Source organism: Mchenga conophoros, linkage group LG22, assembly GCF_057382185.1.
Source record: "Mchenga conophoros isolate Kocher_MC1m ecotype Shallow Benthic linkage group LG22, M_conophoros_male_GT1.1, whole genome shotgun sequence".
NCBI lineage: Eukaryota > Metazoa > Chordata > Actinopteri > Cichliformes > Cichlidae > Mchenga > Mchenga conophoros.
The window spans coordinates 26,455,771-26,481,409 of record NC_140546.1 but is presented as its reverse complement, the minus strand read 5'-3'; the positions used below and the strand labels follow the sequence as shown (position 1 = coordinate 26,481,409).

Here is a 25,639-nt window from a genome sequence, read left to right as displayed (position 1 = left end):
AAGAGGGGAAATAGTTTCAGGAAGATGTGATTGTGCTTATACACCACATTGGCATCTCTATTAGGGACACACAAAGGGAAACACAATATGCACATACACGTAAGGGAGGCGTAATAACAAGCAATAGCGTGATGAGTCAGAGCAAGATTTCAACCAGCTAATCCACTCAGCGAGCAGGACGCTTCCTCCAATATCCTCTCTGTTTACTCATCCTCACTGCTGTTAGACTTTTGCTGGATTCACCCTCTGTGTTTAACGTGCTCACACTCTCTGCATCTGTTTTCCCTTTTCCTTTGATGTCTGCTGTCCATGCTCTTTTTGTCTATTATATATATATATATATATATATATATATATATATATATATATATATATATGTGTATATATATATATATATATACGTCTGTTTCCAAGAACATTTGTTGAGAAGTAATTTTTCAAAGCCAGCAAAAGAGTTTTGCAGCCATTTGAACCTCCTTTAAAGAATCATGTGTTGGCTTTTTTGGAACAGTGTCACTTGGCACTATATGACCATCAGCACTCACTGTGAACTAACAACAAAACTGAATACGCAGCTCTGCAAAACCTAGTTTCTTTGCTCTTTGCCTTAATTATGACACGCATTGTCACTGCACATGCCCAGTGAATCCAGTCACTTGCAGCGATGTCGTCATGGAGCGTGAGAATGCGTAAGTCACAATGACAAAGGGTGGGGGAAGTGCAAGGGAAAACACTGGGCACTTGTTTCACGTGTGCACATTTGCATGTGGGCCCGGACACCAGAGTATTTCCCACAACCAGCTGTTGTGTCTGACTGCACACCAGAGAAAAAGACATATTACACTTCATATGAAAGCATTATTACAGACCAACTCATCAGCAGTTAAACAGCAATGCTTTGTAAAAGAAAAAATGTAAAGAAGTTGATGAAACCGGATTGTTTGGTGTAGCAGAAGTGTATTTATGAAAAATATGTGGTTAATTAGGAGAAAACATCACACTTACAAAGCACTATGACAAGGATGCTCACAAACTGTATATTAAAGATGGGCCTAGCTTATGAACCAGTGTGGAAGACCCTTAAACCTGTTTTTTTTCTGTTACGGTCAGAAATCAGCAAAATCTTATTGGAAAATTAGCCCACGTATGACTTTATCAGCTCCTTCGCTATTTCTAGACCTCGCTGGATACAATGTAACATTCATTTTGTAAATTATTGTCCCATTAGAGACAAAAAGGATAATCAGACAGGGTAATGCACCCCTTATTTGTCTCATCCAGTTTCAAAACATTACAATAAATTGCTCAGCTCAAGGTTTCAGGGCTTCACTCACCAACAAACATCACTGTGACTGCATCCATATACAGTCTGTTAGCTACTGCTCTGGTAACACAGGGCGCCTGTAGGAGACGCTGGCTATATTTCTGTTTGTGTTGTGAGGGACTATTTATGTGTGAGTGTTTGGACTAATTCAGAGGTGCCAGGGGCATGTGAAGGGCACAGGGCACAGTGTGGTCTTGCAGTGCAGTGTGTGGGGACTGAATGCCTTTGTGAGCATGCATATTTTTAGTTGTTCGAATGTGTTTATGTGGTCATGAGTTCCTTCACTGAAGACATCTGCTTTTGAGCTTCTTTCACAGCTGATAGCCTTCATCACGGTTCAAGGTTGTAGTATGTAGCTCTTTTACGGCACAGATATTTAAGCACGTCGTTTACTACAAAGTTCTGTGTTTGCTGTTGTATGATCACGAATGGTTTCTCTGGGGACGAATTTATGGGAATTGTATTAAACTGCACATGCTGTTTATATGTGTTTTCCTTTCATTCCCTCTCAAACACAAACCCATAGCCAGGGCCTATGAGTTCTCTATCTGTTCCATCAGCAGCCTCCAGTGCTTGTACTGCAGGCCAAGACCAACAGACAAAAAATAGACAGTCGCAAAATAACCGAGTTGTCCTCAGCAGTCTGACCTTTTCTGTCTGCCAACTTTTCCTTTTCACTTCACTTGACATGTGACTGAAAGCACGCATTATTGTCCAAACATGAGGTTACAGCAGATGGAGTATTTAATCTTTTATGCCACTCTGCAGATGCATACATTCACGTAAATGGTGAGAAATGTGCGGTAAACAAAAGCAGGGTTACAGTTATGTAATTGCTAATCTTTCACTGGCTTTTACCTTAGATTGAGAGTTCAGTTACCTGAAATATCAATAACTGAATTAAATGAATTAAACAAATCTTCAATTTGTGTATAAACTTTTTTATTGTTATTATTATTATTGTTATTCTGGACTTCAGCTCAGCATTCAATCATATCATCCCGGAGATCCTGGTCCAGAAACTGTCTCACCTGGGACTCTCCACCCCCATCTGCCTCTGGATCAAGGACTTCCTGACAAATAGACCACAGTCTGTCAGACTCGGCCCCCACCGGTCCAGCACCATTTCGCTCAGCACCGGGTCTCCACAAGGATGTGTTTTGAGTCCCCTCCTGTTTACGCTCTACACATCCGACTGCTCCCCTACCCATCTCTCAAACACCATCATAAAGTTCGCGGATGACACCACAGTGGTTGTACTCATCTCAAGGGGGGATGAGTCGGACTACAGAGATGAGGTCAGCAGACTGACTGAGTGGTGTTCAGTTAACAACCTCCAACTGAACACCACGAAAACTAAAGAACTTATCTTGGACTTCAGGAAGGGCAGAGCAGACCCGGCGCCACTTTACATTCATGGGAACTGTGTGGAGAGGGTACACTCCATGAGGTTTCTGGGCGTGCAGATATCTGATGACCTCTCCTGGACTGCAAATACTACGGCGGTGGTTAAAAAGGCCCAGCAGCGTCTCCACTTTCTGAGAGTGCTCAGGAGGAACAACCTGGAGGAGAGGCTGCTGGTGACATTTTACAGAGCCACCATAAAGAGCATCCTAACGTACGGCATAACAACATGGTATGCAGGGTGCTCAGCTGCGGACAGGAAAGCACTGCAGAGGGTCATCAACACAGCCCAGAAGATCACTGGCTGCTCTCTGCCCAGCCTGGAGGTCACTGCAAACTCTCGGTACCTCAGCAGAGCTGGCAATATCATCAAGGACCACTCTCACCCCAGCAACCAACTGTTTGAACTATTACCGTCAGGCCGACGGTACAGGTCACATAAAACCAGGACAAACAGATTCAGGGATAGCTTCTTTCCCAGAGCTATCACCGTAGTAAATAAGCACAAAAACAACTGAACCTATTCCATACCGTCACAGTCATTATATTATGCTGCTATTCATACTGTCATTATATTAATGCTGCTATCCTGTATATATTGTACATTAGGGCTGCCACGATTTGTCGACTAGTCGCGATTACGTCGACTATCAAAATCGTCGACGACTGATTTAATAGTCGACGTGTCGTTTGAAGCTTTGTAAGATCACAAAAGACGCAGGAATAAGTGGCAGGATTTAAGAGTGTAATAACGGACTGAAACAGAAGATGGCAGCATTGCATGTACAAGGATGCCAGCTACCGTTAAACCCCGAAGAAGAAGAAGAAGCAGCTGTGTCCCAGAATTCATAGCGCGGCCCAGCGCAGTTTCCAACAATGGCGGCAGCTAGTTAGTTTTAATGTTACTCTTATTATTCTTTCTGGGTCACAAAATAAACGTTTAACATATTTTCAGGCGAGAATGTAGCTGTGTAAACCTCAAATATCTGCTCAGTTTATCAGGACACCACATATTTTCAAAAGCGCTCCGACGTTTTCGGAGACATCTGTTACCCACTAGCTCGTTAGCGAGCCGGGGGCTAGGCTCACTAGCGCCGTGAGAACACCGGACTCCCCGCAAATCGTTTTCAAACCAACCGCCGTCTTTCGCTACTCAGGTTAAATATATATGAGTCACTTAGATAACTTAAAAATGTTATTGTTTGGCTTTTTTTTTAGTATTTTATTTGTTCCTGAGTAAATCAGTTTGTCTGAGATTAAAGTTATAGTTTTTACACAGCTGAATAAACGTCAAGCAGACAACTGATTATCAGAAGTGTGAGATGCTGGAGAATATACTCCAGTGTCCTGTTATATTTTAGATAGCAAGGAGTTTATTAAACTTCACCGAAACAATCTGCAAATTTCATTAAAATTTAATAAACTATCATCTTGTCTTTATTTTTAGTTAGCACAGACCTTAAACACTTAAAGCTGTAAGCTAATGATAGTTATATAAGAGCAGATGCTGCTGGTGCAATAAGCTGTAGTTTTACGTCCAATGGATGATGATCTGATTAGTCGACTAATCGTAAAAATAATCGGTGACTAGTCGACTATCAAAATAATCGTTTGTGGCAGCCCTATTGTACATACTATTGTTTGAGTACTTACGATTGTTTTTTTGTACTTTTTATATTTTACATTTATATTTATTATTGAAACTTGCACCAAGGGAGTGGCACTCCAATTTCGTTGTACTCTGTACAATGACAATAAAGGCTATTCTATTCTATTAATATTATAGAATTTTACTTGATTTAAAGTGAAGTGAAAACAAAAACAACATCTCATCTAGTTGATTGTTGTTTAATTTGACTGAATGTAAAGTGTTACAGGGCAGCACGCACACAGAGTGCACCTCCTGACCTGAACAAAGCTTGAACCTAGTGTCCGGGGCTGTTACAGTATGCTTGATACCCTGCTCTCCTATATTTAGCGTGACACCGGCACAGAGAGGGAAAGACTTCCTGGGATTAAATCAAGCTCTCCAGCGTGCCATTACACTTCATCCTCCTCGCACTTCTTTATTTTAGATCACACTGATCAGACCTAGTTTAAAGCCAGCTGACTGATCGGCCCAGACAGCCGCATGGGGGCTTTTTTTTTTTTTTTAAGGGGTGCAATGAAATCCACCAGAAACACGAGTCAGCGGTTATAACTGAGATTAAATGTAGGGCTACCAGCTGTGACCCTTCTCTTGGCTGGCCAGTAGACAGTTATACCCTGCAGAAAAATATTACCCTTGGTTGACCTCAGTGCATAGTTATCTGTAAATATCCCATGCCTAATAATGATGTGTCACACTGACCCCCCCCCGCTCAAAGCACATACAGTAGAAGAAATGGTTTATGTGTACTCTTTGTTGGTAGAGAGGTTACATTTGTTTATTTGGTGTATCGGGGATTGTAATGGGGTTTCCCCTTAGCCTGCATGTATTTCCTTTGTAGACACTCTTCCTCTTTTTTTTTTCCTTTTCCAATGAATGGCTATAGCTGAGCTTAATTATGTTCAGTATTTAAGCTACAGAGTGACTTGAAAAGGATCAGAAAAGGGAAGCAGAAGGATCGCAGAGGTAGCATATGTATCATAGGGGTTTACCGTCAGCACTATGTCAATCTGTGGTGCCAACGGGATTTATGGTGGGCGGAGCTAGGGTTGGTACAGTAAGATCCCCCCCCCCCCCCCGAGTGAGGGCTAAATATTTAGTTACTGGAAATTTCAAGTTTGACAAGTTTGACGCTGAGCTTAGAGCCAGCACCTTATGGTTGTAAAAGGAGCAGCAGGTTTTTAGTCTACTCATCAATTTGCAGAATTGTTTAATGGTCATATATTTTTAGCCTCGGGAGCTACTGGGAGCTTTTCAATATTTACAGTTTGGAAAAATTATTGATCTCACATAAACCATATGGAATGACCATATAAGGAATATACAGGTTCTATGGCATCAGAAAGATACAAAAGTAGAAAAAAACCTGTCTGACACTAAGTGTTCAGAGCAGTCTGAAGCCTGAGCTTTTGGCTTGTAGGGATTATTTCCACATGTGCTGACCTCAAGATATCTCTAGTTGGCACTTGATTTTTTCATATAAGAAATATTGCCAAGATGATCTCTGTTGTATCACACTCTGAATTAAAAATTATTGTTCATACCTTTTTTTTTTTTAAATATTCATCTAAATTGTTGTAATTCCTCCATCATTTGTCTCAACAAAGCATCATTGGAAAATCTGCAAGTTGTTGCAGAAAGCTACTAACAAAGTCTTCTGCCTCCCCATCAACTTCAGAGTCCTTTTTAGGATTCTGCTTTTTGACTTTTAGGGCTCGTGAACTTTTACATCCATACATCCTCAGCAGGTCCCTGAGGTCTTGTGATTATGGCCTGCTGGCTATGAATCATACAAGGCTAAGAACTACAGGAGACAGAGGTTTTACCACACTGGGCCCCAGACTGTGGTCTAAGCCTGAGATGGGTGGTTTCTTTTAAAAGTAGCTAAAAGCTTATCTTTTTAAACTTGCTTTTAGTTAAGTTCTTTTTCTTTTTTAACATTTTTTGTTGTGAACCACTTTGTGATATTTAATGATATTTAAATAAACTCTTACATACTTACTATTTAAAACTTTGGCCATGTTCATGTGCATTTACTGCTCTATAACAGGATATATAACACACATATAACACTGAATAAATATAATAGATCCACCTGGGGACAGGATGATCTAAGCCACTGCTGACATATTGCCACTTTAGTCGTTGAGCAAACTAGCTAGCATAAAATTGTTAGCATGTCTAATCTGGGTTCTGTCTAGCAACCCATAAGAGCATCAGTTAGCTCCCACATGCTCTACTATGCTAACTAGTCAATGACTTTGCCTGTTTCCTGTTTATGTTAGGAGGAAGCTCATTTTAGAGCACTTTTTCTACAATGAAGTATCTGCTGTGGCTAAAAAAAGAAGTGCACAGAGTAAATCCAGTATCTTATTTGATTCTTGTGATTGTCTTTCTGTCTTATGATAGTAGCAGATTGTTGTTTTCCCTTGCTAATGCCAATTAAGCGCAAGTAGAACACAGACCTTGTGTAACAAGTGCCACAAAAACCATGCAGTTTGAGTGTAACTGCAGAGGATTAGGTCTAGAGTAGCCTGAGCTGGCCTGTGTGTTTTTCTGTTTGGAGATGTGTAGATGGCGCAGGAAATGTTGAGGGATTAGTCAAAGCTAAAGGGTCACAGCGCTAATCTTATTATGGCAGGAATAGAAGGAGCGATCTGACCACTCCTGAACAACTTAACAGGCAGCCTGGGCACCAGGGGAATCCCTGCTTCCCCGCTGACAACACGGACGCGTGCGACAGTCAAGGCTCTTCCATTACATTATCTGCTATTATATACTCACTTCAAAATACAATGTGTTGTGTTACTGGATGGGAAAAACAAGGACTGACTTTAACACACAGCAGATATCTTATCTTAAGATCTTCTTCTGTTTGCTCTCATTTGTGGTATTTAAGAAATTTTAAAATGTAAACTGAGCTCCAACAGTAGCAGTAACAGTTAGTTCTTATTAAGTTATAGACTCTGCACATGGTGGAGGATTTTTATACGTTGTGCAACATAATTAACGGGGATGAATGTTCATTTTCAGTTCAATATTTTACATTGGTGTCTTCCTTTAAGGCCACCCTCCGTGTTTGGATTAGCTAACCCTTAGCAAACAGGTTTCAAAGCTGGTAGACCTTCTGTACGCCTGTTGTGTGGTGTTAGTTCAGCAAGCATTACACACACACGCAGGTAGGAACAGAGGATTACCGGAGTTGACTCCTTTCTTTATTTTTCTTTTTTCTTCTTTAAAACCACAACCAGAACAACATACTCACTAGCGCCCTCTAGCGCTTCTGGTAAATGCATCTACAGAACAAATGCAATAGTATGTGTGGACACAACATCTCCCCCTTTGAACAAGGATTTCTTATGTGAACCTGACTTCATCATTCTGATGTATGTCACCTAATACACGTTTAACATATTTCACATTACTCAGTAACATTCACTTTCCCATGACAAAGTCTTGGGTCCAGCAAGGTGGGTTCCTCATCCTGGTGGGCCTAAGCCTACTATCAGACTCAGAGTTAGATGCTAGATCAGTTCCTGGTTTATGACAGTCCATTGTTGTGTCAGAATCAGTACCTGCGTTCAGCTCTGACAGAGCCGATAAGTGTGAGGCGTTCCAGGTCCGTCCATCATCCAGCAAATAAGTGTTTGGTCCTTTCCTTGTCATGACAGTCCTTGGTTTGGAAAACTTTAACTCGCCTTTCTTTACCTTCCACGGCTTCCTAACCCGTACCTTGTCACCAGGCTGAAAGTTGGATGGTTTGGCGTGTCTGTGAGCATCAGTGTATTCTTTCATTTTCATTTGCTTATTCTTAACTCTTTCGCACATGGTATGCCTCTCTGTCTGAGGAACAGGCATATCCATTACCTGTAACTTTGTTCTCATTCGTTGTCCATGGAGCAGTTCTGAAGGGGAAACTCCAGTTGTTGAATGAGGGGTTGCTCTGTAGTCCATCAGGTAAGTTCTCAGGAACGATTTCCAGGGTTGTCCTTGAATCGAGGCAGTCTGTAGGCAGTCTTTAACGCATCTATTGAATCTCTCAACTTCCCCAATAGCTCTTGGGTAATACACTGAGGATCTCAGGTGTTGGATTCCCCTGCTTTTCAGGAAGTCAGTGAACTCAGCAGAGAGAAATTGAGAGCCATTGTCACTTATCAGTGTCTTTGGATTCCCTTCACGAGAGAAAACTACAGAAAGGAATTGAATGATAGTAGCCGCATCAGCTCGGGGAGCAAAAGCTACTTCAGGCCACTTGCTAAAGTAGTCTACCAATGTGATGGCAAATCTACAGTCAGAAGGGGCTATTTCAAAAGGGCCTATGATGTCCACAGACACCTTTTCCCAAGCAGCAGCTGGTAAAGGAATGGGTTGGAGTGGAGCATCATGGGTGACAGCGGACTTGTCATTCTGTCTGCACGTTGCACAGTTCTTTATCAGTGTCTCTATATGACAATCCATTTTGGGCCACCAGTACATTTCCCTCAGGCGTTGTTTGGTACGGACGATGCCTTGGTGAGTTTCATGAGCTATATCAGTGAGTTTTTTCTGCAACGACTCAGGCACTAGCAATCGATGTGTACCTCTGATGATGCACTCGTTCAAGACCGCGAGTTCATGGCGGATTGGGAAGTACGGCTGTAAGTCAGGATCCAGTGACGTCTTCCTAGCAGGCCAGCCTTTCTGTATCTGCACACGGAGCTTTGTGAACACTGGACAGTCTTTGCACCCTGACTGGAAGTCATCCTCAGACACAGCACTCAGATCAGTGAGGATGGCTGCAACTGACTCCACATCCTCTGCACATGCCATGTCTGTCTCGGAAAGTGGGAGCCTAGAAAGACAATCAGCAACATGGTTCAGTGACCCAGTTCTATATTCCACTTCATAATCAAACTCCAACAGGCGAGCTGACCATCTGGCTATGCGTAGACCAGCTCTGTTATTGCCCTTAGTAGTCAGCAGTGTTGTCAGTGCTTGGTGATCTGTTCGTAGGAGGAATTTTCTGCCCCAGAGCCATGTGCGCCATTTTTCAGCAGCCCAGACGCAAGCTAGAGCTTCCTTCTCAACGATTGAGTATTTCCTCTCTGCATCAGACAAGCTGCGAGATGCAAATGCAACAGTATGTTCTGCATCATTACCGTCAAGTTGAGTCAAAACAGCACCTACACCGTAGTCTGAGGCATCTGTTGAGACTATGGTTGGCTTACTGGGGTCGAACATCACCAGGGCAGGGCTGTGCACGATTAACCGCTTGACTTGATCAAACGCTGCTTGAGCTGCTTCGTTCCAGTGGAATGAACAGTCCTTTCGCAGAAGAGCTCTCATAGGTTCAACAACAGTCGCGTAATTTGGCACAAACTTGCTGTACCATGCACTCAAGCCAAGAAATGAGCGCAGGGTTGCAGGATCAGTAGGGGGCGGAGCATGCAGGATGGCAGTGACATGAGAGTCATCTGGCAGCAGACCTTCTGGACCGATCTTTTGACCCAAAAAGCTCAGAGTAGTTTGACGGAGTTGACATTTGTCAACATTGAGTTTCAGTCCTGCATTGTTGATTCTGTGTAACACAGCACGCAAGTTGGCCTCATGTTCAGCTTCTGACGTTCCGTATATGATGACATCATCAAGGTAGCATTGCACCCCTTTCTGGCCGCGTAGGATTTGTGTCATCATCTTTTGGAAGGCTGCAGGTGCTGAACTCAACCCATAGGGAACTCTGCAGTACTGGTACAGTCCTTCATGTGTAATGAAAGCAGTGAGCCCTCTACTCTCTTCATGTAGTTTCAGCTGATGGTAGGCGGATTTAAGATCCAGGGTGGAGAACATGACAGCCCCACGCAGCTCAGACAGTATGTCCTCTATCAGTGGCAAGGGATGACTGTCAGCGACCACCGCTTTGTTAGGTTCTCTCAAATCAACGCACATGCGTATGCCACCAGTCTTCCTTCTAGTGACTACAATCGGGGAGACCCATTCAGATGCATCAATTTTCTCTATGATGCCATGTTCCTCAAGGTTCTTGAGTTCTGCGGAAACAGCATCACGGACTGACAGGGGTAAGCGTCGAAGTTTCTGCTGTATTGGCTTCACTTCAGGTCGCACCTTCACTTTATGTACAAAGTCCTTTGCACATCCGAATGCAACTGGAGACTCACATTCCTGTTTACATTGAGTGGGCAGAGCCGAGGTTTGCTGGAGTGCAGCACAGACCTTGGGACTGTCAAGAACTAATTGTCCCCCTTTTATGTGTAGCTGGAGGGCAGTCACCAAGTCCATTCCCAGTATGGGTGTTCCTGTTCTCACAATGTAGAGATCTGTGGAGGCACTCTTGCCATTGTAAGTAATGTCAGCTCTAAGACACCCTAATACATCCAGTTTCTCTTTTGAATATGTAATAAGCTGAACAGCTGGATTACTTAACTTAACTGAGCCAAAATTTGTGCTGTAAACATGTTCAGGCAGTATGGAAACACCAGACCCTGTGTCTACTAGTAGCTTAACAGTGCATGCCTGTGCAGTATTTGGTACAGTGACAGCAACAGTGCACATCAATTTAGCCGGATCACCACTGACACAATTGTCAACAGTTAAAACACACATTTCAGGAACAGTCACTTCATTAACAAGCTTATGAGAAGATTTACACACTCTCGAAAAATGTCCGATTTTCCCACACGTATTACATTTGCAGTCTTTTGCGGGGCAGGATTTATCATTGGCTTTGTGATCAGCTGAACCACAACGGTAGCACGTCGGAGCTGTATCCGTTTTTTTAGCTGCTTTGTATTTTGGCTTGCGCATCTTCTTTTGTACTTGAACAGCGGCAACAGGCTTTGTTTCACCGACAGCAATGGCCTTTGCATCAGCTATTGCAGCCTCTGTACGCCTAGCAATTTCCAAAGCTCGATCGAGCGTCAAATCCTCCTCCATTAGCAGTCTTTCACGTATACGAGCATTATTTGTCTTCTCTACAAGTTGATCCCGCAACATTTCATTCTCCATAGCCCCGAACTTACATTGTTTCACGAGCTCACGCAGTGCTGCAACGTAGTGATCTGTAGACTCACCGACAGCTTGGGCTCGTTGCCTGAAACGGTATCTCTCGGCGACAACATTGACTTTAGGATGAAAGTACGTTTCCAAAGCCTTTACGGATCCCTCGTAATCATCCGTAGCGAGTGGTAAGGCGCTGTAGATTCGTTGTCCCTCCGTTCCCAAGCAGTGAATGAGCAGGGCCCTCTTCCTCTCCGTAGCAAAGTCATTACCCCCGATCGCCAGCAAGTAGTTATCGAACAACTTTTTCCACGTAGCAAATGGAATTTTCGGTTCGCCCGGGCAATCCAGGAACACAGCCGGGGGTTGCAAAGAGAGCAGAGCCATAACTTAATCACCACTACTCTCGTCGCCACTTGTTGTGTGGTGTTAGTTCAGCAAGCATTACACACACACGCAGGTAGGAACAGAGGATTACCGGAGTTGACTCCTTTCTTTATTTTTCTTTTTTCTTCTTTAAAACCACAACCAGAACAACATACTCACTAGCGCCCTCTAGCGCTTCTGGTAAATGCATCTACAGAACAAATGCAATAGTATGTGTGGACACAACAACGCCTGAGATGATCATATTAAGGATGACAGCACTCTGCCTCATCATAAAGATCCAATAGAGAAAAAAAAAGCCTGATGTTTTGCTGTATTTAACACAAGCATCCATCAGTGCAAGATTTACAACAGTGAAAGGGCAAAGGCTGATTTTTAAGTTGAGACAGAGAGTCGTAAACAGGGGGCGACTAGTTCAGGAGCAGAAATAATTCCTTCTTTCCACTTACTTCAAGAAAATTAAGATTTTAAGATGGAGAACTGGCGCTAAATGGTCTGACATACTGCAGTGCATGTGAGGTCATGGTGAAATAGCGTGGACGAGAACTGCAAGTCCTCCAAAACAAAACAGTAAAACTCCAAGCGGACCTATAAATGAAATGTGCCTTTCTGTCTTTGCTTCATCTGCCTCTCTTCACTCAGCAAACACAAGCAAAGGCTTACACGTGGGCACACACACACGGTCACTCACAAGCACACGCACAAGCCACAATGGCACATCCCAGTGAGTCTTTTAGCTTTTCTTGAGACAGTAATAAAACCCAGTGCCAGGAAAAAAAGAGAATGACCAGTAAAAGAGACGTGGAAATCATCATTTTTCTTACCTTCCTAAGTTTTCCTGGGTCTGTGTCTTTTTGGACAAATGGCATTTAGTTAATTCTTCCATTAAAACGATGCAGGCACTGAAGCCATGTTGTCTGGTTAAGGTAGTTAAACGTAAGAGAGGTTCACGTTTGAATTATTTTCAGCTTGTCAGCGGTGTTAAGACAGCTGGAGGCCTTTTTCAGAAATGGGTCTATTTATATTTAGCATGTCAAACTCTATTTACTCTGGAGAGAAGGAGTAATTATGGTGACAAGACTTAGTTAAAATCAGGTGATTGCTGTGACTGCACGAGTGATGTAATAGGTATGTAGGCTGAGGCTGTTGTTTCACCTGTGCACAGCTGAGACTCAACCAGTGCTTCTCCAATCATGTGTTTCCTTTCTTACACTTGTTACTTTGATTGTATAAATGCATTCATACTTGTAAGCGAATGCCCAGACGGTGTATTCTCACTGGTCAAAAAATGTGGAACACTTTGCCACCTCATATTTATACGGTGGCCCTAAGAGGCCAAACGGACTGCAATTTAAGAAAAACGCTGCAAAAGCACACAAAACACAATGGAAATAGGAAAAATGAAAAAGAAATAGGAAAAAACAGATTTCCAAAAGCACAAGGGAAGTGTTTCTGGGGAGACAATAACCCGACGGACCAGTTGCAGGAACCAAAACATGCTAGGTAAGTGTGTTTTAATCTCATGATTCATATAATACTGGTGATGGATTTTTAGGCTAATAGTTAGGCTAACACATTTACCTCTCATCTTTTCTTTCCTCACAAAACCGATAGATCCTCCACTTCTTTTAAGTGTCTCCCAGCGCAATTCTTAGCGTATTTTGGTTCTTGCAACTGGTCCGTCGAGTTATTGTCTCCCCAGAAACACTTCACTAGTGCTTTTGGAAATCTGTTTTTTCCTATTTCTGTTTTCTTTTTTCCTATTTCAGTTGCGTTTTGTGTGCTTTTGCAGCGTTTTTCTTATTGCTTCTTAAGTTGCAGTCTGTTTGGCCTCTCAGGGCCACCGTATGCTTGCCATCTTACATCTGGAAAACAAAGAAATTGTGAAAGGCTTGAAAGAAACAAAATACAGAGATGAACACTAAAAATTCAGCAAAGACCTTTAGTTTTTCCATCTACTGTTCACCTCATCAGAAATGGTCTCATTAGAAGGGTGGCTGTCAAGAAGCCATTCTTAAGGAGGTGAAACGTATTAGCTAAATTATGCATTCATACTAAAATTTGATCTGGCAGCAGATCAGATTTTAATGAAATGATTTGTCCCGGATGACTGTTCGAGCCTTCTAGAGTTTAATTCTCATTAGTTTGTCCAGTGCAGCCAACCAGTTTTTTCTGTACTTCACACATTAATGTAAACTATGAATTGGATTTGAGTCATGAGCTGGAAGAGCTACTACGTCACTGACATTCTGGTTTCCTGTACTTCACCCTTATGCATTAGCTAACTTTAGGATCAGGAAAGTCATTTAACATAAAGTCAGCTCATATTGTAAAACCTGTATTCCCTGTTTCTAAATGACTGAATGAAAGTTTGATATTTTAATATAGTAATGTGTCAGACCCACACTCAGACACCGTCCATGTATCTATGCTCTTGCTTGATTTGGAACAGCCAACGTTCGTTTTTGCAAAACACCAGAATAGTTCAAAACAAGTCCAGTCCTATCAGTGCTGCTGACATGCTCCTGATGCATGGCAGACATTTGGTAAAGGTTACACCAACAGGCCCATTAGTGGCCTGATGACAAAAATTACATGTGACTGTCTGAATGAACCGTGACACTCAAGAGTCAGACATTTTTACATCAAGTGGCCACTTGATTTCCAGGGAAACCTAGAGAAGGGAGAACCAGGAAATCAGTCTAAACTGGCTAAACTTACAGCAGACCCATGCATGTGATTTCTTATGTATAAAAACATTCACTTGTATATGTGTACTCAGTTCTCTCGCATGCTTTTATTGTTGTATGTTGACTGCCTCTTAGCACTAATCGCTGGATGATTTGACTTGAGTATTTCTGCTGCAGACTATCACAGATATATAGTATTTCATGAATGCTGATCTCACAGAAAAGAGACACAGGCCTGTAATTCTTCGCCTGCGTGAGGAATGATAATGATTCTGACCCTGGCCTTGGGTTAGCCTTGCCTAGCTTAGCAACGGTTACCACTGAGCTCCAGACAGCAGGGCAGACTGGAAGGCTCCGGAGCCAGGCTGGCCCACGTGCGGTCCCACATCAGGGGGCGTGCACCCTGTCTGTCCCTGCTCTTACATCTATACCTTTTTACCCAGCCTCCCCCCAAAGAAGGGAATTGGAGGATTTGTCATCAACACACAAACACACACGCACGGGTTTCCAAACCCCCTGCTGACACACAGTGGAATGCACAACTGTTTATGCACACAAAGGGACAGTATGGACACCCAGATAAACAGATGTTGGGATTAATACAGAGCACTTAGGAAAATTATTCTTGCAGTCTGTAGTCATAAGAGGTGGAAAATCAAGAGTAACATTTAGCAAAGCATCTTTATGGCATGGTCTTGCCAAATATTTAACTTTATTGTTTTCATCAGTAGTATTTGTTGTTTCTCAACCCTTTAGCATACAGACAGTATAAAGCACACATGAAAACTCAATCCCAGCACATAATGCCCTGAGAAGAACCCCCTCCCCCCAAAATCCCTAATGAATCACAAGGAATATTAGACTGTAATATGTCTGTACTGTTATTCCACTACAGAGGGTACTCTGCTTACCTGTGCAAACAAACATTTTTCTGTGATGAACTGCAGCCATAGAAGTGTAAATGATGAATCCAAGTCTGAAAAGTGAGGTTAACATAAAAGTTCTTAAAACATCTTTTTAAATGCCTATCAGGGCACAAACATACTCATCTCAAGGCTTCATAACCAGATTTCACTAATCAACGGATGAAGTCACTGTGGGTACATCTATCTTTGTCCAGTCTACAACAGGGGACTACAACAGATTTCCACTGACATCTGGCCTCCGTGGTGCTTATTTCATCATCATGCATGACCTTCCAAAGAGAGGCTGTCAATGACAGTGTGATTGTTCACAGAAAGTAAATGTTAGTTTAATCTCTTCTTCATTCATTGTTACAGGTCTGTAATCCAGTGATGATACAGTCAATGCAAAAGTAATAAAAAAGACGGTACTGCAACTTCAGATACATCTGGAACTTTGTAAAAAAAAAATGGTAACATTATCTAAAACATTCTAATTTCTGGAGTTTAGTATAAGTCAGGACTAAGTGTGCCATGTTTTGAATTTAACTGCCCATCTTTGGCCCTTTATTTGGTAAAAACAAATGTTTTTGTTGTTTTGCTATGTCAAATTATATGAAAAAGAAAGTTCTTTGAAGTTTACAGGCATCATTTATGGACAGCTTTTTTGATGTCCCACCCAATGTTCCCTCTAATTTTTCATGTGTCTGAGCGAACACACATACTCCCTGAGTACCACTGTGAGCGACAGCAGACGTGTGCACTGGGATCAACGCCAGCATCGAATCCATCCAAATTACATGGTTTATTAAAATAATCAAATTACAGCATTTACATTTACTTTTAATTAACTGCTTACACTGAAAATTAAAAAAAGAATCTTGTTCATGACCTGTGTAGTATGTTAACACTATTGGAAGTAAAAAGAACTTGAACTCCAATTTTGAAAACAAAACTTTATTTTATTTTTATTTCTTTTTCTTTTCTTTTTTTAAATAAAGCTCTGACTTGTATTATGAGTATGAGTCTGTGGTCTGGGAGAGAGTCCTGTAACAGAATATAATGGCCACTGTTGGGCAATTAATTATATAGTTACTTCTTCAAAAAAAGTAACTGAGTTATGCAAACAACAAAGTTTTTTGCAGCTGTTTACCTAAAAATACAGCCAAGGCGTTCATTTCAAACTATTTACAGAACAATCAGCTGTTCTGCATCAAGTTTGATGCCACACAAATTATTTGTGCCACTCCAAAAAATAATTTCTGTCCACTATGAGATAAAGGAGAACAACAGCCTGATACCTGCAGGCCTGACAACAGGAGATGTATCACTCCTGTAACTCCTATAACATTCAGCAGTCGCCTCGTTGTTCTGACACACACAACAAAACTATTGACTACACTACACACTAACTACACAAGATTTGCGCTAAACGTTGCAAATCTCTCACATCTCAAAACACCGCCGTCACTCCTAAAACTTCCCCCCTTCCTAAACATCTAAATGCCATGTTGCCATATCATTTTTTTGATTGGTCAACATGATACATTTTTCGACCAATAGGAAAGGCTGGGGGGTTTGTTGGTTTTGTTTTTGCTCACAGGCAGAGAGCGCTTTTGTTTCGTAATAAAGCTGTTCTGTGTACGACAATCATTTCTGGAGCTTGTCTTGTTCAACCAGTCTGATGTAGATTTGCTGCTCTTCTTGGGTTCATTGTCTTGTTGCATTAACCAATGTCAGCCAACCGTTAAGTGCTAGACGGATGGTTAGAATTCACAATAACTGCGAGGTGTCCAGGTCCTATGGCTGCAAAAAACAAGCTGACCACCCCTGCACCACAGTACTTGATAGCTGGTATGTTTGTGATGATATGCTGCGTTTCGGTTTACTCCAAACGTGGTGTTGTGCATTATAACCAAACATTTTCACATCTGTTCAAAGGACATTGCTCCAGAAGTCTTGCGATTTGTTCGGATACACCTTTACAAATGTGTACATATGTTCTTTTAAAGAGAAGAGACTTCCTCTTGCCAATTTTTAAAAACAAGCCATACTTTTTCAGTCTTTTTCTATTTGTACTGTCAAGAATTTTTACATTTAAAAATGTTAACATGTTAAGTGAAGCCTGTAGAGTCTGAGACGTAGGTGTTGAACTGCATTTTCCTGGCACATTAACTCCTGGGGGAGATCTGCAACTGTCTTGAATGTTTTTCCACTTTTCAATATTTTTTCTTATTAGACTTCAAACAGTTTGGAAATTACTTTGTAACTCTTCTCAGATTAATTGGCAGCAGCAACTGTTTCTGTAAGATCATTGCTGATGTTGTCCTTACTTGGCGTTGTGTTGACGCACATCTGAATGCTCCAAAACAGCAAACTGCCAAAATACTGCTTTTACAGAGGTACTTGCTGATAATCAGTTAATCAAGTTCATTTGATTAGCAGCACCTGGCTGCTATTTACCTTCTTAATTCCTATGGAAACAGTAAGAGTGCACTTAGTTTTTCCACACACCGTCTCTGCATTTTGGCTTAATTTTTGTTAAATAATGACACAGATGTAACATGTCATGTTTTGTCATTCATCTTAGGTTTTAATTACCCAAATTTGTGTTATTTTTAAGTTTAGTTATTTCACTTTTAAGAAATAACTAGATGAAAGTTAGTAATCTTAACTAACCATTATTGCTGTAAAACTTGTTCCTAATCAACTATTATATAATAACTAATATGTTATATAATCATATGACCTTAAACAATGGTTATTAAAGACTGTTGCCAGTCATTTTAAGGCCTGTTGTAGAAGTACAGCGATAACGTCTTTGTGTTCATGGATAGAAATAACAATAATATCAGCATCATGATATACGAGCCTTTAGTTCTGAGTGGTTTCCGTGTCGTGACCTGAATACCTCAGCGATGAAGCCAAGCCAGCAGCTCATTAACATTCCAATACAGCCCTAATCACCACTGCAAGTGTGTGTGTGTGTGTGTGTGTGTGTGTGTGTGTGTGTGAGAGAGAGAGAGAGAGAGAGTCAGAGAGAGGGGAAAAGGGAAAAGAGAGATCATGCACGTGTTGCTCCGCGAGCGAGGACGCGGTGAAAGTGTTTGATGAAGTGCCTGCCTCAGGTGATTACAGCCGCGTGGGGTGATTGGTTCCATCGAATCGCACCTCTCCTCTCACATCTCGGATGCTGTTGCGCAGCTTTTTTGCACAGCTGAGGCTCGTTTTGCTAACAAGTTTTATTGATCGACTCATCGGAATGAGAAGTATGAGGACTGGCGAGAGATGAAAGATGCACAAGCAAACATAAAAGGCAGCAAAAACGAGTGCGAGAGCTTTAAGGTGGAGACGTTTTATTCGTTATGGTTATGCATACGTTCCCATGTTTGTTCACTTAACCTCAGATAACCATCTATGTGTCTTTTTCTGTCTGTCCCTCTGCAGAAAGACTATATAACTCCAATGGACGTGACTTGAGAAGAGCACTCTTCTCTCTAAAGCAAATTTTTCAGGTAACACACTCTCTCACACACACACACAAACACACACACACACACACACACACACACACACACACACACACACACATTTTTCAATGCAATTACCGTGAGTACATTGTTGCAGAATACAGTCGGTTATTGTGGCCACTGTGTGCTTCTGTGATGACAGGATCTCCATCAACGTGGCGTTTCTCTCTCTGTCTTTGTGTGTGCATGTGCGCGCGTGTGTGTGTGTTTGCATTGAAATTTGTGTGGGAATCTTTTATTTTAAGTGGAGAAGAGTTAGCCACTTTAAAAAAAAGAAGAGCTCTGCAGCACAAACAGAACAGAAGCACTCCGTACGTAAAAAGACAGTGATTCAGCAAACGGAGCAGCACTGTGCAAACTTCCAGATTGTTCAAAAAAGTGCAGCATTCAAGCTATTAAAAGTGGCCCTTTTTTTGCAACTAAACACTACATAAAAAACCCTCCATGCAAGCTCCATGCTTATTTCCTACCACCTTCTCCTCAGAGGATGCCTGAACCTGGAGCTTTAACGGTGCACATGAAGGTGTTTTTGTTTCTTTAAGAAATGACACATAAAAAGCAGAAAACTGTAAAAAACCATGTCTGCTGACAAGTGTGAGTGTGTATACCAGCTGGTCTGATCCCAGAGGAGGGTTTGAAAATCTGTGTTGTGTCAACTTAAATCTTAAACCTCCACATCACTGACATCAAGTGGCAACACAAGAAAATGCATTAACTGCATCCACGAAATTACGAGCTCGGTTCTGGTTATCCCGTGCTTCCTCTATTTGTGCTCATTTTCCTTCAGGATGACAAAGACCTGGTCCATGAGTTTGTGATGGCTGAAGGTCTGACGTGTCTCATCAAGGTGGGAGCAGAAGCTGACCAAAACTACCAGAACTACATATTAAGAGGTATGGTCTCCTGCATGCTGCATAATGATATATGCTAAGAATAATAACAATAATATACTACATGCTTAGATCAGGGGGGTCATTCTATCTTTCTCTGGGGCAACACTGTGAAATGGGACTCACATCAAGGGCCAGACATTTATTTTAACATGTTTTGAAATCCTGTATAACAATTAACAAACAAGATCAAATGATATCTGATGATTCTATTGCCTGAAATTGTCTGCACATAAAAATAAAATTTGCCCGTAGTTCTCAGTGAAAGGACTGGCCTCTGAGAAATTTACCGTGCTGTAGTCGTGTGCCTCTGTGGCTCAGTGACTTTTTAAAGCAAACACTCAGTCTTTATGGCTCTACATCTTTGCCGGCGTGTGGACAGAAGCATCCAAGTGAAGACAATAATTACGGAGACACAGGATCTTTCCTTACCCTGTCGAGATGTGGGCTTTTCAGAGTTCCACTTCTCTTGAAATAGCCTGCATTCAGCATCAGCTTTTCCTTTGTGTTTCTCAGCTAGTCTAGGCACATGTGGTCATGACGGCATGTCACGACTGATTTGGACATGTTACTTAGAAGATATGCATGAAAAATAAAATTGTAAAAATGAGAAACAAATGCAGAAAAACTGCATTTCAAGTGCTTTAAACAGAGTTTTTAACCCTATTATTATTTCTGCTGAATATTATTATAAGATGGCAATACAAAAAGAGCAATGTAATGGAATTAAGTCATGTTTGTCACTCAGAGGTTTTCTATGGAGCTGTTAGTCATGGTTGTGCCATCGTTGTCATGACTGATTGATTTTCTCAGCATAATCAGAATCATTGCTGTCACTGTAACTGATTTTATTGCTGTTATTTAATTCATTTTGGTTCTTTTTTTATTTATTTCATCTTATTTTATTTTATTTTACAACAAGTTCTCAGTCATCTTTCCGTATACTTTTCTGACTTTTCCTTTCTTCCTCAGCTCTCGGGCAGATCATGCTCTACGTGGACGGGATGAATGGCGTCATTGGCCATCCTGAGACAATCCAGTGGCTCTACACTCTCGTTGGCTCGAAGGTATCAAGTCAAGCGTGCATCCTAAAAAACTCAGAGGACACACACACACACACCACCCTGACGTTGGTTAACCAGCCATTGTTTGCAGAACATTATTTTTAGCGTTTATCCAAAGAAACACACACAAACACATACCCTAATGATTGTGTTGTGTGTTTCCAGCTGTGGGTGGCGGCTTCTGTTGGTTTTGTGGTGTCCTCGTGCACTAGGCACCAAGACACTCATGCTGGGACTGTTTTCCCTACACTACCACCCCCCAGGTTTCACTGTTGTCGCCAGCGTGAGAACATATAGCAATAAAATCTCCAGAGGAGGCGCTTTCCGTGTCGAACGCTGGAGTAAAAGCATTCAAAACCCCTTCTTCGACTTGAAGCGATCTTCTAGTTCACAGCAGATGAACCACAGGGCTGTAGGCGTAGCCACCCTGCACTCTCCCTTTCATCCAGGGCAGTTCTAGTGGAATTTGGCCTGCGATTATTTCCTCAAAACAATGTGCTAGACCCCTGTTGCTCTTCCTGCAGACTACAGGCCCGTAGGATGATGGTCCCACCATGAGTAAAGGGAGTTGCTCGCCAACAAGACATTGCCCCATGTCTTGCCCTAGACATTGGCATACTATCAGACTATCTTAGGTGGGATAAATTGCGCCGCAGTACTAAAGTGAGTATGTTGATCAGCATTTACTTCCTTGAGATTTTTTGGTAGTGCTGTATTTTTATCATAGATGGGTATGTGAGAGTCCATGGTCTGGATCATATAAGCAGTATAAGCAGAACAACTACGGTTCTGCAGCATCTGCAGCCATCTTTGTTAACGAGTTCATGAAATTCCTTCCTAACCCAAACCAAAACCATAATTCCTAGTTGCCTGATGATGTCCGTTACAATAAAATTAACCAAAATGTCACGTTGCCTAAATTTTAAACCAAATCCTGTAAAATGTAATTTATATTATGAAGTTTCCCCAGACCAGCATCCCTAAAACAGAGGCTCACAGTATAACTGTATAAATAGATTATGTCCCTGCAGCATGATGACAAGCACAACACACACAAATAATGAAATAGCATCTGCTCGTATGTTTTGGTTGCCACTAATGCTAAACATTTGAATTCTAAATGTTTAGAGTGGATGAAGAGAGCAATAGGAACACAGTTGTCCATACTTTATGCAAGTTTCTTTATATTTCCACCCTAGTTTCGTTTGGTGGTGAAAACAGCTTTGAAGCTGTTGCTGGTGTTTGTGGAGTACTCAGAATCCAACGCGCCACTGCTGATCCAAGCCATCACCTCTGTGGACATGAAGAGAGGTACTAAAAGCTTAACATGCCACCATGTGCTGAGGGCTTAAAGTAGAAAGATACTGTAGTTTGTCTGCATGATAATATTTTTGAAGTAATGGAATTTAATCGACTGACTTCTAGGCAGCAAGCCATGGTCCAATGCTATGGAGATCTTGCATGAGAAGGATGGAGTGGATACGGAGCTTCTCGTCTATGCAATGACCCTCATCAATAAGGTTTGCAAAGCTATAGTTTATGGCTTTGCTGAGTACTTTCTTGTGTGGATATAGAACATTTTCAGTTTTATGGAAAACGCATCTTGGTTTTCTCCAGTAAGTGATCAGTTGATTGACTGACTTTGTGTTTTATCATTCTGCATGTAGATATAAACTGTATTGCGAAGTTTTAGTCCTGCAGCTTCAAAACCCAAAATGAAAAACTTAAATATATGATTATGTGCATCAAAGCAGTGTTTTAGTCATTAGTGTTTAAATGTGCAAAGCGTTTTAAACCTTGGTTACATCTTGACGACGTCTCCTTTCTTTTTGCAGACTCTTGCAGCACTGCCCGACCAGGATTCATTTTATGATATGGTGGATGGTCTGGAGGAGCAGGGCATGGAGACCGTTTCCCAAAGACATCTGGGGAGGAAAGGAACCGATCTTGACTTGGTCGAGCAGCTTAATATATATGAGGTCTGAGACACTCAAACAAAACATTAAAAGCGGTTGAAAATGGGTTATTACTGATCCCTTTTCAGCTTGTAAATGCTGTACTAATAGCCCAAATAAAGGTCAGAGTGCCATGTAAAATATAAAAATAAAAACAGAATCTTATGGTTTGTAAGTCATTTAAACCAAACATAATAGCTGAAAATAGTGCAAAACTTTATATCAAAGTCCAGTTTTTGTCTATTTAAATTGGTGGCATTATTCTTAACGCTCATTCTTTTAGGCTTAGGATGGCATTGTCTTGTGAAAAAAAAAAAAGGTATAAAAACGTGTCATCTGGATGGGAGCATATGCTGCTCATAAAACTTTCTTTGGAGATTATGTGTCAGAATTTCAGGAGTAGGACCACCCCTCCAAACACGCTCCTTCCGGTTGAAATCTATATAGGTTCCCCCAGTTCTGCAAGCTGTTCATTCTCGTTTACGTGCCCCACCCTCCCTCCTTTTTCTCTATTCTTTAACTTTTTCATTTCTACTTAGTGCATCGGGATCTGCAAGGCCTGGGAGCCATCGCCAGTCTCCTTCAAGGCCTTCCACAAACCGCAGCTCACTTCATGTCAAAGCTTTTTCACCTACTAAAACGCTGTCAAACCTAAAATGAGGACGTGGGCCCAGCTAGTGAAATACATCCTCCAGCAATAACGGTGCCTTCACAGTTATTGTTTGAAAATCACAGCGTTGAACAGTGGACCTAAATGCAGACGTGGAGGCAGAATGAATAAACAAATACAAAAACATTTTTGGTTTTATGCTAAAGTCCTAAAGAGTAAGTTCAGCAAAGAACACACTGAGATGGCTGTAGTATACATGGAAGCAGTGTTGGTCAAGTTACTTGAAAAAAGTAATCAGTAACTAATTACTGATTACTTCCCCAAAAAAGTAATCCTGTTACTTTACTGATTACTTATTTTCAAAAGTAATTAATTACTTAGTTACTTAGTTACTTTTTAAAAAGACGATTTACAACCTGAAGAGGTGATAAAGTGATAGATCTTTCAGCCCAATTCTACTTTTTCTACATAATCCATCATACAAAATGTAATCAAATGGAAAAGTCTCTTTTTTTTAACTTGTTTTATCAGTTTTAATCTTTTAACTTTATGCATCAAGCAAAAATGTAATTATCTGCAACATTCTCTGACTTGAATAAATTAGTTTAACATTTAAACCTATTTTATGCACATTCCAGCACATAAAATGAAATATTTTTTGTGTTTACACTCACTCTTTCAAATAGATGCAAGTAAAACACAGCAGAAAATAAATAAAGTCAAAGACTCAGCGGTCCTGTTGCTCTATTTTCACCTGTAAAGCAGGACTGAGGTAGGCGGAGGTTTACCCTGGTGCAGGTGTGCCGCGGTCAGTTGAAGAATCCGCGAGTTTCTCTGTGAGTTTCCCATTACGTCGTAGCACACTTGGTGCTTGCTTGGAAGTTTAGGGGTTTTATCGCTGTAAAAAGAAGTTTTCTTCCCACGCACAATGGACACTAATGTTTTTGTCACTTTTTATGGAATCAAACTCAAAGTAAGGTCAGTACTTCCACGCTTTAAACGCTGCACGCTCATACTCTCTCCCACAATCGATATGTGATCCATTGTTGATCTGCACACAGCTGTTGTCACCAACGGCGCACTTGCTTACGTCACTGTCGTGAGACATTCTCGCAAAAAAATCACAGTTTTAGTAACGCAGTAACGCAGCGTTCCTACGGGAAAGTAACGGTAATCTAATTACCGATTTTGCAATAGTAATCCCTTACTTTACTCGTTACTTGGAAAAAAGTAATCAGATTACAGTAACACGTTACTGCCCATCTCTGCATGGAAGGTTAACAGATGCTATGACAAGGAGTAAAGGGAATGTCAGGGCTATTTATACACGAGGGTAATCAGGGAAGTGGAAACACAACAGTAACAAGACTCAGCTGCACTCAATCTAGACATGGAAGCAGGGGAGGGAAGTAAAACTAAAAACAAGGCACGGGTGATAACTAAAAATAAATAAATGAAACAGAAAGTGAAGAACAAGAACTATAAGAAGCCATAATTTAGTCTCACAGCATGTTAGCTTTGGAAATGCGTGTTGCTAACAAGTTCCACTCATTAGACCAAAGGATCCAGCATTTTTCATTTACCAAAAAATCTACAAATTTTTGATTTAGATTTTGGTCAGACCACTTTGCTTCATTTAAACCCTAACATTTTTTTTAAGTACCACTCACTTTACAACCTGTCATGTCTTTCCCCAGACGACCCTACGGCATGAAGATGGTGATGATGACAGCCAGCCTCCACCAATGGTACGCCGGGACCGCAGGCGAGCCAGTGTTGGGGGCGGGGACAAAAGACATGGCCTGGAGAGGAGGCGGAGCCGCAGGGCTTCTCTTGGACGATCCGGTTACGCCTCGCCCTGCAGCCCCGCGTCCCCACAGAGAGCCGGCTTCCAACCTTTCAATGGAATCAGATCTGAGGACGTGAGCGAGAGGTGAGGGTGGTGGAAAATAAAACAGTTACGTATCACTTATTAAAATCTAGGTGCAGGGTTACTCAAAAGGTGTGGTGACAAAGCAAACAAAAAAGCGATAGTTCTTTAATATGTTCTCATTCTTCAGAGAAGTTCTGACTGTTTTACTGCTTTCTGCTCCAGAGCACTGTCAGGTTACCTTCAGTCCATGTAAGTCCAAACGTCACTGAGCCTCTGCTCCTCACAGACCTGCTGTAACAGCTGTGTCCTCCCTACTCACAGCGTGGGTTTTCCTGCTGCACCTAAACCCCACTGCAGACTTCTGCTGCA

At 41.5% G+C, this 25,639-nt stretch overlaps 1 protein-coding gene across 10 annotated transcripts in view; it reads left to right on the top strand.

Moving 5' to 3' along the window:
- fhod3a (formin homology 2 domain containing 3a) overlaps positions 1-25,639 on the top strand; it is a 69,439-nt gene that overhangs the window by 22,216 nt on the left and 21,584 nt on the right. For 5 of the 10 annotated variants that reach the window (XM_085262999.1, XM_085263006.1, XM_085263003.1 and 2 more), the window contains exons 4-11: positions 18,796-18,863; positions 19,666-19,771; positions 20,741-20,835; positions 22,032-22,143; positions 22,258-22,352; positions 22,668-22,811; positions 25,095-25,330; positions 25,493-25,519. In XM_085262999.1, coding sequence (XP_085119125.1) covers positions 18,796-18,863; positions 19,666-19,771; positions 20,741-20,835; positions 22,032-22,143; positions 22,258-22,352; positions 22,668-22,811; positions 25,095-25,330; positions 25,493-25,519 — 883 coding nt within the window. Of the gene's footprint in view, positions 1-18,617; positions 18,694-18,795; positions 18,864-19,665; positions 19,772-20,740; positions 20,836-22,031; positions 22,144-22,257; positions 22,353-22,667; positions 22,812-25,094; positions 25,331-25,492; positions 25,520-25,639 lie in introns of those variants that run through there. The other 5 variants (XM_085263007.1, XM_085263002.1, XM_085263005.1 and 2 more) reach the window with 2 other exon arrangements.